Source organism: Otolemur garnettii, unplaced genomic scaffold (assembly GCF_000181295.1).
Source record: "Otolemur garnettii isolate 467f Iridium unplaced genomic scaffold, OtoGar3 scaffold00142, whole genome shotgun sequence".
NCBI lineage: Eukaryota > Metazoa > Chordata > Mammalia > Primates > Galagidae > Otolemur > Otolemur garnettii.
The window spans coordinates 2,798,338-2,819,109 of NW_003852537.1; the positions used below are offsets into that span (position 1 = coordinate 2,798,338).

General features: G+C 41.6%; 1 protein-coding gene and 1 pseudogene across 1 annotated transcript in view; both read right to left on the bottom strand.

The window, feature by feature from the left end:
- Nucleotides 1–20,772, bottom strand: part of LMTK2 (lemur tyrosine kinase 2) — a 94,592-nt gene that overhangs the window by 6,325 nt on the left and 67,495 nt on the right. Inside the window, exons 8-11 of the mRNA XM_003798894.2 lie at nt 17,465–17,549; nt 16,116–16,237; nt 10,783–10,932; nt 7,578–10,521 (exon numbers count right to left, since the gene is read on the bottom strand). Coding sequence (XP_003798942.1) covers nt 7,578–10,521; nt 10,783–10,932; nt 16,116–16,237; nt 17,465–17,549 — 3,301 coding nt within the window. The remainder of the gene's footprint in view (nt 1–7,577; nt 10,522–10,782; nt 10,933–16,115; nt 16,238–17,464; nt 17,550–20,772) is intronic.
- On the bottom strand, nt 4,088–4,520 carry LOC105887876 (annotated as a pseudogene).

Here is a 20,772-nt window from a genome sequence, read left to right on the forward strand (position 1 = left end):
AAATACAGAAAGTCTTAAAAAAATAGATGATGAAAAGAATGACAAATACAAATTTAGAATAGAAAAAATAGAATAAAATTTAAAACTTACTAGACGGCTCAAAAGAAGAAGGAAGATGACAGAGGAATTAGGAATTTGAACATAGAGCAACAGAAATTATCCAATCCAAACAACACCAAGGGAAAAAAAATGTGAGGAAAAAAAGGAACAGAGCCCCAGGACCTGTGGACAATACCAAAAGGTCTAATGCTAGAGTCCTGGGAGGAGAAGAGACCAAATGTGGTGCACAACAAGTTCAGGAAAAAAATAATGGTTGAAAATTTCTCAAATTTGTGAAAGACATAAAACTAGATTCAAGAAGCTCAGCAAACTGGAATGGGATAAATACAAAGAAATCCATGCCCAGATACATCTATCATAAGCAAACTGCTGAAAGCTAAGGACGAAGAAAAATCTTAGCTTATAGCAACCTCAAACTCCTGGTTCAAGCAATCCTCTTGCCTCAGCCTTCCTACTAGCTGGGACTACAAGTGCCTGCCACCAAGCCCAACTGACTTTTCTATTTTTAGCAGAAATAGGGTTTGGCTCTTGCTCAGGCTGGTATCAAACTCCTAAACTCAAGCAATCTACCCTCCTCAGCCTCTCAGAGTGCTAGGATTACAGGCATGAGCCACTGTACCCTGCCTCAAATCTCAAAGTTTATGAGCTCTGACATCATGTTCAAAGGAAATGCTCACTAGAGCATTTGGGATATTGAATTCTCAGATTTGGGTAAGTATACTGCAAATACTCCAAAATCTGAAAAAAATCCAGGATCCCAAACACTTCTGCTCCCAAGAATTTTGCATAATGAATACTCAACTTGCACTTACAGGGGAATAATGATATGAGTGCAAATTTGTCATGAGAAACCATGAAGGCCAGAAGAAGTGATACATTTTTAAAGTGCTGAAAAGAACTGTCATCTCAGAATTCTATTTTCAGAGAACATATCCTTCAGGAATGAGTATGAAATAAAGATAGTATCAGATGGAAGAAAACAAAGAATTTGTTTTAAATTTAAAAAAGAAGTTGGATACGGTGGCACATGCATGCAATCCCATCTACCAGCTACTCAGGAGGCTGTGTCAGGAGGATTGCTTGAGACAAGGAAGTCAAGATCAGCCTGGGCAATGTAGTGAGACCCCACCCCCAAAAAAGGAGTACAAAGAAAAGCTAAACAAACTTCTTCAGTTAGAAGGGAAATGATACCAGAAAAAAAATTGGGAACATCAATAATGAACAAAGAACAACAGAAGTGCAGTCAGTTCTCCATTTCCAAGAGTTCCACATCTACAGATTCAAACAACTGCAACTGAAATATTTAGAATAAAAATAAAATAAAAAGTACAGTATAACAACATTTACTTGAGGTCAGATAATGAAGTTCTTGAACTCCTTCTAGAAAAAGTGCTACATACCTCACTGCTGAGGTACTATGTATACTTAAGGTACTATCACTACAGTTACTAGACGGCCAAGGAGAGTATTTCAAAGGTGACCATAGTGATTTTCAGCAATGAGGTATATAGCACTTTTTCTAGAATGAGTTTGCGGACTTCACTGTCCAAATTTGTATAGCATTTACATTGTATTGGTATTACATATAATAAGTAATCTAGAAGTTATCTAAAGTATACTGGAGGATGTACATAGGTTATATACCAATTCTATAGCATTTTATATAAGGGATTTGGGCAGCTTCAAATTTTTGTTATCTGGGGGTGGGGTGGTTTCCTGGAACCAATTCCCCTGGGATACTAAGAAATGACTATAGAAACTATCTTGGTAAATGGTCATCCCTTGGTATGTTTGAGAGATTAATTCTAAGACTGCCTATATATAATAATATCCGGGCACACTGGAATCCCACAGTGAGCCCTACAAAAACTGCGTCTACAAAATGTTGGCCCTCCCTATATATAAACAGGTTTTCTATCTTATGAATACTGTATTTTCAACATGCATTTGGTTGGGGGGAAAAGCTGCTGCATATAAGTGGACCTGTGCAGTTCAAACTATATTGTTCAAAGATCAATTGTGTAATACTATTTGTTTCCTACTGAGTTTGTTTAAAGAGGGTGCCCAAAAAACGTATACACATTTTAAGAAAGGAAAAAACTGTACTAAAATTGTGATACTCAATATATACCAATAACAAAAGATGAATACAAGTCATGTTGGAGCATCTCTTGTAATTGCAAAAGATGAACACTAAGTCATGTTTTACTTCTATAAAGTTTCATCTTCATGCTTTTAATATACCCATATCATTCTATTTGATATGAATTTCTTGTAGATAGAAAAGATTTGAGCATATTTTTAAACATTTATTTGCATAGAAACACTAATCAAAAGAAAGGAGAGGCTCGGCACCTGTAGCTCAAGCAGCTAAAGTGCCAGCCACATACACCAGAGCTGGTAGGTCAGAATCCAGCCCAGTCCTGCCAAACAACAATGACAACTACCACCAAAAAGTAGCCAGGGGTTGTGGAGGGTGCCTATAGTCCAAGCTACTTGGGAGGCTGAGGCAAGAGAATCACTTAAGCCCAGGAGTTGGAGATTGCTGTGAGCTGTGACACCATGGCATTCTACCTTGAGGCTCTGTTCCTCCCCACCCCCCCGCAAAAAAAAGGAAGAAAGCAAGCAGGGCAGTGCCTGTGGCTCAAGGTGTTGGGTGCCGGCCCCATATACTGGAGGTGGTGGATTCAAACCCAGCCCCAGCCAAAAACTGCAAAAACTGCAAAAAAAAAAAAAAAAAAAAGCAGAGCTAGGTATAGTGGTGCACACGTGTGGTCTCAATTACTTGGGAGACTGAGGCAGGAGAATCATTTGAGACCAGGAGTTCTAATCCAGCCTGGACAACATATTGAGACCCTATCTCAAATGAAGAAAAAAAAAAACCAAATAAACAAAAACCAAAGGCAAGAGAATCCAGCTTTTATAAATTCTTTATGAATATAAGACAAAGAAATAAAGAAGGACACTGCATAATGATGAGGAGGTCTATTTGGCAAGAAGACATAATGTGTATACATATGTACAGATTTGTAAAATACATGAAACAAAAATTAACATAAATGAAAAGAGAAATAGACAAATCTATTACAGTTTGAGATGTCAATATTTCTCTCTCAGTAATAGATTAACAAGTAGATAGAAAAATCAGCAATGATACGGAAGAACTGAACAATAATATCAAAACATTCTTTCAGGTACACATGGAACATTCACCAAGACAGATCATATCCTGTCTCTGAAATAAACTTTAACAAATAAAATAATTGAAACCATACAAAGTATGCTCTGAGAGCATAATGGAATTAGACTAGAGCTCAATAACAGAACGATAAAATCTCCAACCTTTGGAAATTAAACAATATACTTACAAAAGAGGAAGGCTTAAAAAAAATTTAAAAAGTTAATTTCAGCTGAGTGAAAATGAAAATACAACACATCAAAAATGGTAGGATGCAGCTAAAGTAGTACACAGAGGAACATTTATAGCATTAAAATGCTAATATTAGAAAAGAAGGTCTCATATCCTAAGCTTTTATCTTTTTTCTCTTTTCTTGAGACAGAGCCTCACTTTGTCACCCTCGGTAGAGTGCCAGGGTGTTACAACTCACAGCAATCTCAAACTCTTGGGCTTATGTGATTCTCTTGGCTCAGCCTCCCAAGTAGCTGGGACTACAGGAGCCTACCACAACACCCAGCTATTTTTTTGCAGTTGTTATTGTTGCTTTCAGCTGGCCCAAGCCTGGCTCGACCCTGCCCCAGCCTCTGTGTATGTGGCCGGCACCCTACCCACTGAGATATGGGAGCTGCCCTTTTTTTTTTTCTTTTTGAGCCAAAGGTTTTTTTTGTTTGTTTGTTTTGTTTTTGAGGCAGAGTCTCACTGTGTTGCCCTCGGTAGAATGCTGTGGAGTCACAGCTCACAACAACCTCAAACTCTTGGGCTTAAGTGATACTCTTGCCTCAGCCTTCCAAGTAGCTGGGACTATAGGCACCCACCACAACGCCTGGCTAGAGCCAAAGTTTTATTTACTCATTTCTTGAAGTACTCTTTGATGACATCTTTTGGCCTGAGAGTCTTTGCTATAGTTCTTAACTACTACACAACTGCCACCAACTACTTTATGGGGTTTCTCCTCTGTGTCAATTTTACAAAGACCTATCCATTCTCCTAGCTTCTTGTTGTCATCAACCTTAATTAGGCTGATTTGGTATTCAGCACAAAGGGCCTCCACCAACTCGACACACATAGGCTCATCACAGTTGGATGCAAGCACTCAAAGACAGGCTTAGCACTTGTCTAAGGCTTTGACAGCTTTGCAGATTCTATTTTCCAGGCCACTGTGGATGAGGGTGGTCTTTAGCATCTCTTATAAAGCAGTGTTAATGTCCATTATGTCCATTACACCTCTAGCAGCAATGCCTTCCTTGGCCATGGTGGTAGGTTACAGGTGAAGTTGAATCTTGAACTCACCCAAGCCTCTGCCGCTGCCAACTGCCTCCATGCTACTCGGTGGCAGCCTTAAGATTTTATCATAAGAGTTTACATAGGCTTGGCAACTGTAGCTCAACTGGCTAAGGCGCCAGCCACATACACCAGAGCTGGCGGATTCGAATCCAGCCCAGGCCTGCCAAATAACAATGGAAGGTACAATCAAAAAACAGCCAGGCATTGTGGTGGGCGCCTGTAGTCCCAGCTACTTGGGAGGCTGAGGCAAGAGAATTGCTTAAGCCCAGGAGTTGGAGGTTGCTGTGAGCTGTGAGCACTCTACCCAGGGCGACAGCTGAAGGCTCTGTCTCCAAAAAAAAAAAAAAAGTTTATAAAAAAGAAAAGCAAAATAAATCCAAAACTAAAAAAAAAAAAAAAATGTAGTCCACCAAACCAAAATTGATTCTCTGGAAAGACAAATTTACATAATCTCTTCCAGAAACTGTAAGAGAAAGAACTACTTCCCAACTCATTCTTAGACCAGCATTCCTCTGATGCCAAAACTAAAGACAGTTGACACAAACAAACCAAACCAAACCAATGAAAATACCTGGGGGGCGGGGGAGAGTCTAAGAATGTTTATTCCTCAAAAGCTCAGAAGGGCAAGCATCATTACCAACTACTTTTGCCTCAAGAACAGTGTATCCAAGAAAGACAATGTAAGAGCTAAAAGTAAACCGTGTTGCTTCAGATTTTAAAGACCCATCCCAGAGGCTGCAGGGCTGGGTGATGAAAAGTTCAGCACTAGATCCAGGAGGTTTACATCAAGTCCTGGCACCATTCCTCACTGGGGCTATACTCCTGTGCAAAGTCTAATTTCTCTGGGCCTCATGGTCCTCACTGTGAAGATGTGTGACAACCGCCACCCCTGTGTGGAGAAGAAAAATGAGACCCCATGGATAAGGTGCTAGCACCATTAGACAGTTCACCAACCTGGCTAGATCTTATGAGAATGTTGCTTCACATGTAGTTAAGTATTTGTTGAACTAACAAATACTAAAACAGCCAAGGCAAATGCTGCCAAAACCCATGAACACTAAAAAACTAAAAACACTACAACTAAGATATTTAAAAACTACTTAAAAACTAAACTGCATCAAAACCCAGCTTATTAAGTTACAGAGTAGGAGGAGGAGAAAACCATCAATCATCAGCTTGAAATGCGGGTAGCTGTGGCTCCAAGGCAAACTGCATGAGACACTGAAGGAAACTACTTTTAGATCATCAAACTTTGAGGATTTTTCTCTGCCCTTAACCCACTTTTCCAACTTTTTCTATGACACTAACCCCTCAGTCAAAGTCTCACATCTATTAAGTGTGTCCCACATTTATCTTTGCACCTTTGATTTGGTAACTAGTGTGCCCTTCATGACTATTAACCTTTTATAATTCTGTCCTGTCATGTAAACCCAGAAAAACATAACATTCCACAAAGACATGCTTGTGAGTCCAGCCTATGGAGCCATGGCATCCTCTGCCTGATGCCTCTTTTGTGAGGCCGTGTCCATCTTACTGCTCTAGCTATATCCCAACTCGCTCTGTCCCATCTATAGACCACCATTATGGATGCAGAAATGTGACTACAATTCAAGTTCAAGAGTCAGTAAAGAAAGGGCTACTGGGATGCACTGATCACGGAACACAAATGACCCCTTTCTCCCTTCTATGCTATTTTTGTAGGCTCCCTTAGCTCAAAGGTTCTTGAATTCAGATGTGTGGAAGAACCACTTGGGAATAAAAAGCGGAAGGCAGCCTCCTGACCCCTCTTACAGATTCAGGTTTAATAGGTCCGGCGGAGCCTCAGAAGCTACTCTTCCTTTTTTTTTTTCTCCCAAACATCTACCTCCTCTCAATATATGCTGTAGTATAAAATATGAGTAATGATTTTTTGAGAAACATTATAAACAGAAAAGTGAACATGACACAGAGAAACAACAAAGCATAAAGTAATGTGCAACCAAAGGAAGATGCAGCTCCTGGGGGAAGGAGGCGGAATGGCACTCAGGATGCCAGGGCTGAGGGCCTGAGAGGAACTGTGCGTCACAGGGACTGAGCCCGAGGCCTTGGTTCCCAGAACTAAGAGAAAAAGGAGAGCAATCTCTGCAAAAGGAGATGCCAAAGACTCCCGTATAGTCTGGAGCCGGATGGGACCCCATCCCCATATCCCATACCTGAGTTTACTCGTAATCTAGCTGATGCAAGAAGCAAAATCAAGGGCTAGTAAAAAAAGAACAATAAAAAAAGAATGCTTGAATTGTAAGCTGCTAAAGAAGCAGAGCACACTAATTGTCTGCTCCAAGCAGGACCACAGACACTCCTGCTGTGCACATGTCCCAGCCCCCAGACACACAATGCAGGAGCTATTGCCACCAGTGTGTCTCCAGAGCTATGTGCCAGGAAGTGTCCTAGGCTTACACCCAAGTGTCAGGTACTACTACCAACTGTCCAAAAACTCAGTCGGTAAAGGGTAACTGATTTTAGTAAGACTCTGTGAGGAGATCCAGGAAGATCACCCAGGATTCCTTCCCTCAATCTAACAGGAGTTCCCAACAAACCACATTTCTGCATATTCTTAGAACTGCGACCAACCCCAAATTCCTTTTTTTTTTTTTTGAATAATCACAATCAATTGCCTCAAAATACCAATTAAAAAACAGACCACAGGCTGGGCAGTGGCTCACACCTGTAATCCTAGCACTCTGGGGGGACCAGGTGGGTGGACTGTCAAGCTCAGGAATTTGAGACTAGCCTGAGCAAGCGTGAGACCCCATCTCTACTAAAAATAGAAAATCTAGCTGGGTGTTGTGGTGGGCACCTGTAGGTCCCAGCTGCTAGAGAGGACAAGGCAGGAGGATCACTTGAGCTTAAGAGTTTGAGGTTTTTGTGAGCTATGATGATGCCACAGCACTCATGCATGGCTGACAGAGAGAGACTGTCTCGAGTAAACAAAAGGACCACATTCAGTTTCCTAACACATTTTGGAACGCTTGTGTGTGTGTGTGTATGTAAAAAATAATTTAGCGGTAACACATACCTGGTCAAAAAGGTAAACTGTGACATCATCAAAAAATGTGACTGCCTTCTTTTCTTTCTTCCAATCACCAGGTAGCTGATCAGTGGCCACGGCTGCTGAGGGCTTCAGCAAACTCCGCAAGTGTCTCCCGTCCTCGTTGCTGAGGATCACGGGCACAGGGTGTTCAGTCTCCTCTTCTGACTCAGAGCTAAGACTGTGCAGGTTGAAGGCTCTCAGGTCCTCATCTGAATCATCGCTGTTTTCGTCCTCCTCATCTGCATCAATCCCGTCCTCAGCGAGATCGAGCATCCCCGACATACCGAGTTTCCCTAGGTATTTTCCCTCAATATCTGGCTCCTTCAACTTGGGGCTGTCAGAGTGGCTGGTTAAGGACTTGTCCACCGCCGAATTTGCAAATGCAAGGAGTTCATTAGTGTTGGTTCCAGTGGAAGTGAGAGTGCAGGGCTGAACTTGTGTCTCAAAGTCATCGCCACTGCTAAGTTCTGAATTCAGCAAACTCAAAGGACTACCAGCCTCGTCATCTGCAGGATGTATCTGTTTGGAAACAGCAGTCTGTGGTGGCTCCAATGCTTCTCTTAATTCCAGGTGACTGGAATTCTGTAAAGCAGACAGACAACTCTGATCTGGCTGGCTCTCTTTGGTTTCCAGAAAACTATCCTCAGCACTGGGACTCTGCTCTAGGATGATCAGCTCAGGCAAGGACTGGTCTTGTACTAATATCAAGGCCGATGTGGAGGTTTCTGGAACCTCCTCAGACTTTTTGTCGGGCTCAGAGTCATTATCTGAGAAGTAGGCAGAGTCTCGATATGAACTCTGGGAGCCAGGTGCAAAAGTCTGTGAGGTCACTTCTGTACTTCTGTGACCATCACCTGCATCTGAGATGACAATGACCGGGTTGGGTGGCAAACTGGTATGAACACCATCGCCTGCTGAAGCAACGCCTGAATTAGAGGTGCCCTCGGGAGCAGGGTGCAAAGTCCACTCAGGAGACTCCAAGTTCTCTGTTTCATAGCCACTGTCCGCTGGCTTATCAGGGGGCAGGAGTTTCTGAGGAGTGTGAGAGCCTAAAGAATCCAGCAATGCCTCATGGACATCCACTGAATCCAAAGAGTCAGGGGTTTCCACAGACTGCTCTGAGGCTGGAAAGGGAGTTGACAAGCTGTCTTCCAAGAGGCTGTCTTGACTGGTAGAGTCCGAGGAAAGGGCGGACACCAAGCCCACTTCTTTTGTAGCATCTTTATAATTGAGCTGGTTTAAAGTCTCTACAGCTTCCAAGTTTTTCTCCAGAAAACTAGTACTGTGATGGTTTTCTGAAAATAGTTTATTTTCTAAATTCTGTCCTATTTCAGGATGACTACTCCCTAAACTTACTTTACCAGCGAGAATATCATCAATAAGAATGGAGTCACTTTTGGTTCCTCTCAAGGTCTCCTCACTTTGACGAGTTGAGTCCTGGGCCCTGTCACCAACGCTGTGAGTTTTGGCATCAGTCCAGAGAATTTCATCTGGGATGGTCACAGTGTCTGGATTGATGTCTTGGCAGAGACAGTCCTCAGAGACACTGCCATCTAAACACATGGGTTTGGTTTCTCCCTGCTTCAGGAATGAATCTGGAGGTACATTATGAGGCGTTTCTTCTGTTTCCAGTGAGGTAGGGACCTGCACTTCCGGGGAGGAAGGGGTGCTCAGAATGTTGCCTGTGAGCACATCTGTATCTTTATCCTTTGCACTTATATTTTCTTGTAATGAAGTAAAGCCTGGTTTATTTTCCACAAACTTAAGCTCAGTATCTAAAGAGTTTCTATGTGAGGTTTCTAAGATAGTCTCAGTAAAACCAGCGTTCTTAAGCTCTGTTTGAAGATCATTTACATGTTCTTTGCTAGACACTGAGCTTTTCAGTAAGTTTTTCTCTTGAAGAAATAAAAAGTTTTCTGACAATTCTTCAACATTCAATGAATCAAAATTATCTTGGTGCATAAGATTTTCTGACAGACAAAGAGGATCACAGTCAAAAAGCTTATGGGACTTTTCCTTCTCAAAGTGGCAAGTTATGACTGACTCTTTGGAGTTATCCAAACTTGAACTTAAAGTGGTAGGCTTAAAGTCGGCTTGAACTCCATTTAGTTCCATTAAGTCAAATATTTTTTGGTGACTGGGCAAATCCTCTGATTTGTCCAGATCATTAAATATATTGTTGAAAGGGCTCTCAGGGCCGCTGGGAACATGTGAGTCCTCGGGTAAGCCAGAATCTCTGGGGTCTGTACTGCTCTGGAAGAAATCCTCATCAGTACTAGACTCCTCTAAGTCAAGGTTCCCAAGTGCCATACTCTGGGACGGCTCAGCGCCTGTCTTTTCAGGATTACCCATTTCATTTGTAAGCATGGCAGAAGGGTAATCAAGCTCCAAGTTGCTACCACTTTTTTCTTCTAACTGGATATAGTAGTCACTTCCAACAGAAAGGTTGTGTGCATCAAAAACAGGAACCACCCCAGGGGCCCTTAAGGGGACATCCTGGCCACTATCATCCTGCTTGCCAGGCCCAGGATCTGACAGGGAGCTCTCAAAAACCTCAACTGGAAAGAACATGCTTGTGTAAGACAAGGCTTCATCTGGATGGCCCCGATTGCGCTCGTCAAAATGATCATGCTTTGCAGCCTCCCAGACATACTCAAAGCTCAGTCCCTGGCTTGTCTCAGTCACAGTAAGTACTTCTTCCATTTCACGGCCCAGCCGATCCCGGGTAAAATGGTCAAGAATTGGAAATGCAGCATTATTGGAAGAGTCTCTGCTATTTGTATTTGGCTTCAGAGCATTCCACTGTTGTTCAAAGTCAACTTCCGAGTCCCGCTGGCTCTGCATGCGTAGATAAGTCAGTAGTCTGTGTACATCTTCAGCTGCTGGTCTCTTCTCTGGTGACAGCCAACAGAACTGTAAAACTTCATACCTGAGCAGCACAGGAGAGGCAATTAATGGAACTACAATAAATTGTTTTAAAATAAGAAAAAGACTTTACAAGGATCCCAAAGGAAACTCAACATTCCACAAGTTTCTATACCTTAATCACTGCCAACCACACTAAGAAATTCAGTTCATGGTGAGGTCGTGGTGAAAGGGGAAATGAAGAAATACACCCCTAAATTTTTGTGTTTTCCCAACATTTCATAGCATCTTCACAGCAAAACAGAACCAATGTGAAGCTACCAACCATCTATCAGAATAAGGCTGGTCCAGCTGGGGCTTGGGGAGTTTAGTATCTCTCTCTCTGATGACTTGATTGAGGACATCTAAGTTGGAAAGGTTTGAGTATGGTTGAACAGCATTATCAAAAAGTTCCCAAAGTGTCACACCCAGGGACCTGCATAAAGAAGAACATGGTGGTTATTTCCCTCTCTCTTTAGATGTCAAATTCTTAACATCCATATTTATATGGTTAGTAATTTTTTTTGGGGGGGTGGGGACAGAGCCTCAAGCTGTCCCCCTGGGTAGAGTGCCATGGCATCACAGCTCACAGCAACCTCCAACTTCTGGGCTCAAGCAAGTCTCCTGCCTCTGCCACCCAAGTAGCTGGGACCACAGGCGCCCGCCATAACGCCCGGCTATTTTTTGGTTGCAGCCATCATTGTTGTTTGGCGGGCCCAGGCTGGATTCAAACCCGCCACCGTAGGTGTATGTGGCCTGCACCTTAGCCACTTGAGCCACAGGCACCAATCCATGGTTAGTAATTTCAAGGACAAGGTGTGTATTAAAGATTAATAAAATGAGTTCTTTAACATGGTAAGATAGCTCCAAAACCAAGAGTCAATAACACAGTAACAAAAAAGAGGCATTTCCATTAAATTAAGGAAGAATGCTCCCTCGAATTTACTATGGAATACCACTCTTGAAGTTTTAGCTAATGAAAAAATACATAACAGAGATAATAGGCATAATAACAGAGATGAAGTTAATATGACTATTACCTTTAAAAATTCAAGATGTTATATGAAGACCATTAGAATGTTTCAAGGCTTTAGCAAAATGGTGGGAGAAAAGATAAACACCCTAAATTCTGAAGATTTTGGTGAGAAAAAAGCTCATTCACAATAGCAATAAGCACCAGAAAATATCTTTTATTTTTGTAGAGACAGAGTCTCACATTATCACCCTTGGTAGAGTGCCATGGTGTCACACAGCTCACAGCAACCTCCAACTCCTGGGCTTAGGCGATTGTCTTGCCTCAGCCTCCCGAGTAGCTGTGACTACAGGTGCCCGGCATTTTATTTTGTTGTTGTTGCAGTTCGGCCAGGGCTGGGTTTGAACCCTCCACCCCCAGAATGTAGAGCCAGCACCCTACTCACTGAACCACAGGCGCCGCCCACAGAAAATACTTGAAATAAATCTTTACATGGGAAAAAAAATCTCTTCCCTGTTAGACCCAAACATTCTTTGTTTTAGCCACTCCTAGGTATTCTGGATTTTCTTACTGTTATACAGGGATGTCCCATCTCTCTGATGACGGTCACAATGTCAGGAGAGGAGAGAACACTGCCTGAGCCTCCGAGGCCCCAGGGTTGCCCAGGCAGCAGGAACACCCTTTCTTGGTCCCTGCCCAGCCCTCTCTCACACCCCACCAACACAGTCTCTGCTGCTCAGGTTAGATGAAATGCTGTTCCTTTCCTCCATGTGGTCCCTGAATTGTCCTCCTCACCAATCACTGCCTCTGTCGTGCATTACAGTCGTCTATCTATGGCAATGTTCCCAATCCTGGCTGTTCTTCTGTGCCATCTGGGACGTTTTAAACAAACACTGGTATTTAGGGTCTGCCTCAAAGACTTTTGGTTGGTAGAGTCCAGGTATGGCCTACAAAACTGTTTCTAAAAAGCTCCCAATGATTTTGACATTCATCCATTTGTGGTTTACATGACTTTGATCAATACCCACCAGGATGCTTATGTGAAGAACTATATTGAATAAGCATAGTTTGTTTGATGTTGTATAAAACAACTTTAAATTCTCTCACATACTTTCACAAATCATTGAAAAAAATCAGCATTCACTAAGTTGAGAGATCATTTCTATCAGAGTATTAAATAAAATGAACCAAATCTTCCAATCTAATTTAGAAACTAAGCCTTGCTTTCTCTTCTCTGGCATAGAAGAGAAGAGAAAGATCATATTGACCTTTTTTTTTTTTTGGGGGGCCAGGGCTGGGTTTGAACCCGCCACCTCCGGCATTATGGGGCCGGTGCCCTACCCTTTTGCAGGTGCTGCCCAGAAGACCATTTTTGTATAAAAGAAATTTAGGATAGTGTTAATCACCTTTAGAAGCTTATAATTTGACTGAGGAAAATCACCACCAAGCCTGGCTTACCCTTTGGCAAATAACTCTAATTGTCTTAATTTCTCTAAATCCCTAAGTTAGCTCCCTTTCCCTCCTCCAGTTCCCTCTCTAGCTGCCACCTCCCTCTTTTCTTTTCTGCAGAGAACAGGAAGCAGAGGTGTCCCCAGCCTCTGTCCCACCAGCTCTTGGCATTTTCCTTGCATGTCTCCTAGAGCTCTGCATTCTCTCCAGTCCAGAGAAGTCCCAGTCATCTCCTTCTGCCTCAGAGTCAACTCTTCCCTTCCCACTGGCTTATGCCTCCTTAATACCAGTAGGTCTCTTTCTTCTAGGAGGAAAAATGTCCTGTAGTTATTATCCCCTCTCCACCCCCAAACTTTCCGAGTAAGGTTCTTCTTATTCACCCCAGCATGAGGCAGTGTGGTCTCTGTGCCTGGTATGACTGGGCACTGCCACCAGCAACTGCTCAAATCGTCAACAACGTGGGCTGGCTCTGTCTCTGGGAATGCAGGCTACATTGCCAAGTCAGTCCCCTGACTGTGAACAGTAAAAATGTGGATAAAGCATAAAAAGCATCTTTTTAAAGGCATCTAAAAGTAGATAAGAATGTAGGGAATTACAAAGACAAAATCTAGAGCTGGGAAAACTAAGAAAAACACTCAAAACATCCTTTGCTTTGGGACTTTTGCTGAAGCACAGACCTTGGGCTTTTGTGTTTGTAGGAGTGATAGTGGTAGGGGCCAGACCCAAGATAAGGGGGCCTGCCCAAGGTAAGAAGGCTCACAGAGAGACCTGAAGGTAGGGATAAACCCACTCTGTTGGCTCGGCGCCTGTGGCTCAAGTGGCTAAGGTGCCAGCCACATACACATAAGGTGGCAGGTTCAAATCCAGGCTGGACCCGCCAAACAACAATGACAGCTGCAACCAAAAAATAGCCAGGCGTTGTGGCGGGCGCCTGTGGTCCCAGCTACTTGGGAGGTGGAGGCAGGAGACTCGCTTGAGCCCGGGAGTTGGAGGTTGCTGTGAGCTGTGATACAATGGCACTCTACCCAGGGGGACAGCTTGAGACTCTGTCTAAAAAAAAAAAAAAAAAACCACCCTGTCTCCCTTCAGAGTCCTGAAAGGCAATCTGCCTTAGCACTGCGATGCTATGAGGTGGGGTGTAAGGGGAGAGATTAATGAGTGTGTAAGGGGGAGTAGGCCCTAAGAAGCTGTAACCACAGACTTCGCCTTTACCTGGATTTGCAGCCTAAGCTAAATATTATCTGAGTGGTTCAAAAAATCTCAAGCTGAATATGTAATGCTCTGGCCTAGTACAGTGCCCTGCAAATGGCATGACCCCCACATACCCAAGAGAAACAAACACAGATCCTGTAAACAAACATTTACAGGAATCCCCAACACAAAAACGTCCCTGAGGAAACAAGGCACCATCAAGAAGCAACAGGATCAAGACTTTAGTTACTGGAATTATCTGGCATAGATCATAATCCAATTATAAAAAGCACTATGACAAATTTTTTAAATCAAAACTACCTTCTAAAACTCAAAAATTAATGGTGGAATTATAAAATTTAATAGATTTAACAGAAGTACAGACATAGGTGAAGAAAGAATTTTTTTTTCTTCTCTAGACAGAGTCTCACTATGCTGCCCTCGGGAGACATAGTGGAGTCACAGCTCACAGCAACCTCAAACTCTTGGGCTTAAGTGATTGTTTTGCCTCAGCCTCCCGAGTAGCTGGCACCTGCCACAATGCCCAGCTATTTTTTTGTCGTAGTTGTCGTTGTTTAGCAGGCCTGGGCCAAGTTCGAACCTAACAGCTTTGGTGAATATGTGGCCAGTGCCCTAACCGCTGAACAACAGATGCCAAGCCAAGAATTTTTAAAAGAGAGAAAATTAGTGGCTACAGTCTGAAAAGTCTGAAAAATTATCTAGAATGTGGTACAGAGAGTCTAAGAGATGTGAATACATAAGAGAGATTAGGAGACACAAGATAAAGCAAAATGCTACATCACGTCTAATTAGACTTCCTAGAGGACAGAAAAGGGGGGAGAAACAATATTTAAAGGATAAGGGCTAAGAATTTTCAAGAAGCAATGAACAACACTAACCTACAGATGTGAAAAGCCAAGTAAATCCCAAGGAAAAAATTTATAAATCTGCACCCATTTACATTATAGTGAAACTGTATAATGTATATAAAAAGATAAAGAGAAGATTTTAGAAGCAGCCAGAGAAGAAAAGTCACGTTACCTCAAAGAACTTAGTAGAATTACAGCTAGCTGACTTCTCATAAGCAATAAGGGAAGTTATAAATTAATCCAAGAGAAGGCAAGAAGAGAAAAAGAAAACAAAAAAGCAGAACAAGAGCACAAAATAAAGCTATAAAATGGGGGATGGTGGCTCACACCTATAATCATAACACTTTAGGAGGCTGGGGTGGAAGGATCACTTGAGTCAAGGAGTTTGAAATCAGGCTGTGCAACAAAGCAAGACCCCATCTCTTAAAAATTTTTTAAAAAAATTATCAGGGTGCCTGTGGTCCCAGCTACTTGGGAGGCGGAGGCAGGAGACTCGCTTGAGCCCAGGAGTTGGAGGTTGCTGTGAGCATGATGCCATGGCACTCTACCCAGGGGGACAGCTTGAGGCTCTGTCTCCAAAAAAAAAAAAAAAAAATATCAGGGTATGGTGGCACATGCCTGTTATTTCCAGCTATTCAGGAGGCTGAGGCAGGAGGATTGCTTTAAAAAAAAAAAAAATTAAAAAAACCCCATGTAGCTATAAACAAAGAAGATCAGGACAGAAATCATTAGTCAAAGATTTAGATACATCTTTTCAGCTTCCATTAAAATGACCCCTATAAATCACGGTATTAAGTAATGTCAAACCTCTTTTGGTTTTTTTCATTCATTTCAATAAATAAGTATTAAGTATCTATTATACACCAGGCCCTGTTGGTGGCACAGAATATAAAACAAACATGGTTTTGCTTTTATAAAGGAAAATGGGTAAGAAAGGCAGTCTTCAAAAAGTTAATTACAGTATTGCAATTGTGCTAATTGCTATTATAACTTTACGTAGGCTTTTTCACACTTCAGGGCACTCTTTTGTTTCTGCATCTTATATAATTACTTTCCCTTAAGAAATTACTCCAAGAGAAAGAATGAGGACTTTGCCAAACAAAAGTCTAATAAAAGGGTAGGTAAATCAATACATACCAAATATTACTATACTTAGTCTGATCTGCAGTTAGTAGTCTGTCTTGAAAGCTCGTTACTAATTCTGGAGCAGTCCATCGCAGAGGGAAAATTTTTTTATCATCTGTTTCAATATAATCCTCCTGTTTTGTTAGAAAGCATACAGAATTTTGAATAGAATTATACTTTTAGTGAGCTCAATGATTTAATTCCAGAGCATTCTCAGAAAACATACCCAACCTAAAAAAAAATCAGAAAAAAAGTGGACATGAAAAGAGACTTTCTGGGCAGAAGGTGGGTAAGGAGTTTCTCTGAAGCCTCCTGGGGTTCACCAGCTGGTGTCTCAGCCATGAATGCTTGCTAAGTCATCCTTCCTGGAAAAGGAAGGTACGCCGTGTCTGATGCACGCAACACAGACCGAGCAAAACATCTTTTAAAATACACTGGGCCTTACCCACCGAATACAGATGCCGGTTAATGAATAAGACTGCAGGCTTCAGAATCTGACAGACTGGGCTCTAAGTTCTTCATTCTACATTTAACAGCTACACAACTTGGGGTAAGCAACAAACACATAAAGTCTTTTCCCTTATCTGTAAAAGGAGGATAATACAAACCACCCACCTTTGCAATAAGAATGAAATGAGGTAATGCAGGCAAGTACTCTATACTTCTACATGCTTGGTATATAGCAAGTGCTCAAGGCACTACAGCCACTATGTAGATAACTAACCAATTCATATTTGCATAGTTTGTTTTTAAAAATATAACCCCTTTATTCTCTCAAGATCCCCTAAAATAGAACAGGTATTATCCCTATGTTGCTGCTTAGAAAATGGAGGGCAAATGGTGTAGCCAAGTTCTCCTGACAGCATGGAGCTGGGACAATCTGATTCTTTGCCCCACTTATGGTACCTCATTCAGGTGGGCTACAAACACACACACAAATCAAAATCTCATCTACTAAATCCAAAGCTTATTGAATTTGAGCTGAAAATTTACTGACATATACTGACCAAATGGAGAAACATTTATATGACAAGTACATTTTATTATACAAGTAATAGTAACTATTATTGCTCACATGTTCATTCTAAAACTTATTATGCACCATCAGACTATAACAATTAACACTGTCATTTTAAACAAAGCCTTTGGAAAGTTGTCACAAAACATTGGGCACTAAGCCACCAATTTAGAGAAACCACAAAAAGAAGCCAATAATACCATTAAAATGACTGGAACAAATCCCTCTCTGGAAAGGCATCATGATCAAGACTCTTGCCTCTCTCTCCCCAAAACAGAGAGGCACAACTCCACAACTGAAATTAACTCAGATTCAAGAGACAAAATTTAAACCTTTGCCTTACCTTGTACCTGCTGAATCCTATTCCATAATCTCCCACTTTCACGTTTAAGTCAGAGGTAAGAAAACAATTCCGCAGGGCTAAATCACTGCAAACAAAGAGAGTAAAGTGAACACAACAGCCAGGAGAACCAACAATCAGGATAATGTTGCATGAAATTACTACATAAAAAGGCTTTCTCTAGGAATTGCAGTGTAGTAGATTGAGATCTCTGCTTAGTAATTAATGTTTTAAAATTCTTTTTCACAGGAAAAGGTTTATATGTCATATCATCAATTACTTAAATATGTAAATAATCATCATTAGTTAAATAATGAAGATGATCACATTTTTTGGCAAATAACTATAAATGCTAAGGTTAAATGACTGTATCTATACTACCACGTTCTGCATTAGAACCAGATGTATGGTTTGTTTCCTAATATTTTAAGAGTGACCAAGAAAGAATTTTAAGAGTGACCAAGAAAGAATTGAAAAATGTGAATAGCTAAACTGTCTGAATGTTGGTTACACATTTTAGTACTTAATAGTCTAGTAATAGTCTATTTCTTCTAAGATTAAAGAAGTTACAACTTTAAACATCCCAAAATAATCTCCATTACTAAAAATGTTTCTTTGGCCCCTCATTTTTCAAAGCTATGCAGGGATTATAACCTAGCCTTTTCCAAATTACTCTCATGTCTTCCAAGTCCACCTCTCCACAAGGGAGGCAAAGAGCTTATTTTCAAGACCTACTTAAAACAATTCACTTATATAATTTAAGAACAGGTTAATTTTCAAAAACACATGATGTGACAAGTAAAAACTACTTTTACTAAAGTAACTTTCCATACAGACAACAGATTAAATTGTTTGGATTTTGGCTTTAGTCCTTAGAATCTTTTAAATAATCAACTGGCACATGGATTAAAAAGGCACTAAGTGAAAATAGAAAAAGATATCTAATTTATAGTTTTAAGTCATAAATTAAAGACATTAAAAACTGAATTTCCAAAGTCTATCTTTATTTACAAACCCCAAACTTAAGACAATTAAATTAATGTTTTCCAAGATTTTAATTTCCAAAGCTCACGTGTCTGAAATATCATAACGAAGATGACAATGGCAATAGCTAACACCGATATAATTCACTGACAGTTTGGGGTTTAATAACATTGATTCAGTTATATAATAATAGCTAATATTCACAAAGCACTTATTTACATGAGGCATTTCCCCAAGGACTTTGAGTTTTCTCTAAGCATTTAATCTTCACAACAAACCTATGACGTGAGGAATATTATTGTCCTCATTAATAAATAAGGAAACCAAGGCACAGAGAGTTGCAGTAACTTCTCTAGGACCACAAAGCTAGCAAGTTACTGTTCAACTGACAGTTGTTTTTAGTTACTGAGTCCCACTGATGAATGTATCCAGGCTCTCTACACACAGATCCTGCCAAACCTTACTAGTGTCTCCCTCATAAGACCAGAACTAAAAGCTGGATGCCAGCACCCCAAAAGGGGCATGTATGTGACCTCGGGTGCCAGGGCAGCAACCTGGGGCTCACTGGAGTCATCCCAGCACAGGCGCATTCAGGCACCTCCTGGGCAACAGGATGACTGTCCTGCTTCCTCTCCTTCTCTCTCTCTCCACAATTGTCTAATGTAGGTCTTCAGAGACATAAAATGTGAAGGCTTAATAAAGGTGGAACAACTGTGCATTTGAAGGCGGCCTTTGGCTCTCACCATAAAACTCCATTCCAATCTACCTGGATTCATAGGGAAGGAGGAATGTCCTCATTACCTGAAACCCAGAGTTGAGGAGGAAGAAAAGTGGTGTGACCAGGGGCTTTTCTCATAATCTTATTTCTACCTCTACCCCGGGCACCCCAGTGGGATGGGCAATGGGGGAGGTGAGGAGCCTGGAGCCACTGCTTCAGAACCATGTGACATAGGCAGGTCAGGTATATATCAGAGCCTCAGTCTCCTCACAAACAAAAGGGATGCACCTGAAATGGTGAACTCACAAGGTTGTTAAAGGAGTAAAATAGAAGTATATAAAATGTTTTAAAAAGTGATATGCAAATTTAATGTAATGATATGATGCCAGCTCAAAACTGGCAAAAATAAACATTCCCTGAAGCCCAACAACATACAAAATTAAAGACTAGAAAAACACACAGGTGTAACTTCTTAACAACAGAGGTAACTCTTGACGTCAATGGCTGCTTTTGTCAGGAAATACAAACACACAGTCAGTATATTCTCCCTTTGAGTTGAAAAACAGGTCTAGTGCTCCAGCCCTTCAAGGCTCTGGGAAGGCTCTGGCTCAGTTACCTTTGTCTGGCAGCACTCCCTGTGACTCAGGCGACAGTGACCACATGGTACTCAAGGCTGCATGAGCAGGGATGATAGGCACAGGAAGTGGGAGCCCACAGTTCTAAAGTGTCCCTGTCTGGAGTCACAAGGAAGCACCCTACTTGTTTTTAATTTGCCTAGGAATAGGGTCTGCCTATTCCCCAAAGCAAATGGCTCAACCTGGCGGAAGCCATTTTCAAAATAATTGACACCTCAATTTATGTGAACTACTTATCCTTTCCCCAGTAACCTGATAAAAAGACTAACAAACAGGAAATAAAACAACTGAAAGTTACTAAACATTCTTCTAGGAGCTTGGCACACACTATCCTATTTAATCTCAACAGTAGCACTTTGGAGTTTTAAAGATGATCCCCATTTTACAGAAGAGAGAAGCTCAAAGGGATTAAGCACTGAAGCTTATACTGGTAAAGCTGATGAGAGGTAAATTAAAACTCCAATCCCAAAGTTCTCTCTGCTGACCATACTACTTTGCCTTGGGCAGCCACAAAGGTTCAAGGTTGTGAAGAGATTCTGTGCTTAGCGCTCAGACAGGATGGGGAGGTACAGGTAGAAGATTAAACTAGGATTCTGATAAGGTGCAGAGGCAGCTTCATTGGGTTTTGACAGTTCACCCTGCTTATTAGGTCAGTCCTTGCGATTAAACAAAACTACATCTGCTGAATGCCTCCTGTATACCAAGCACCTGCTAGGCTTTGGGTATACAAAGAATTCTACCACTGTGAATTTCTTCTTAGATCTGAGGAAAAGGCCTCTGGCTAGAATGGGGCCTGCCACTAACAGCCCAGGTTTTGAAGCCAGTGATAAAATCGGGATCAAAACTTTCAATTCTGGCTCGGCTCCTATAGCTCAACCAGCTAAGGCGCCAGCCACGTACACCTAAGGTGGCGGGTTCGGATCCCCAGCCCGGACCCGCCAAACAACAATGACGGCTGCAACCAAAAAATAGCC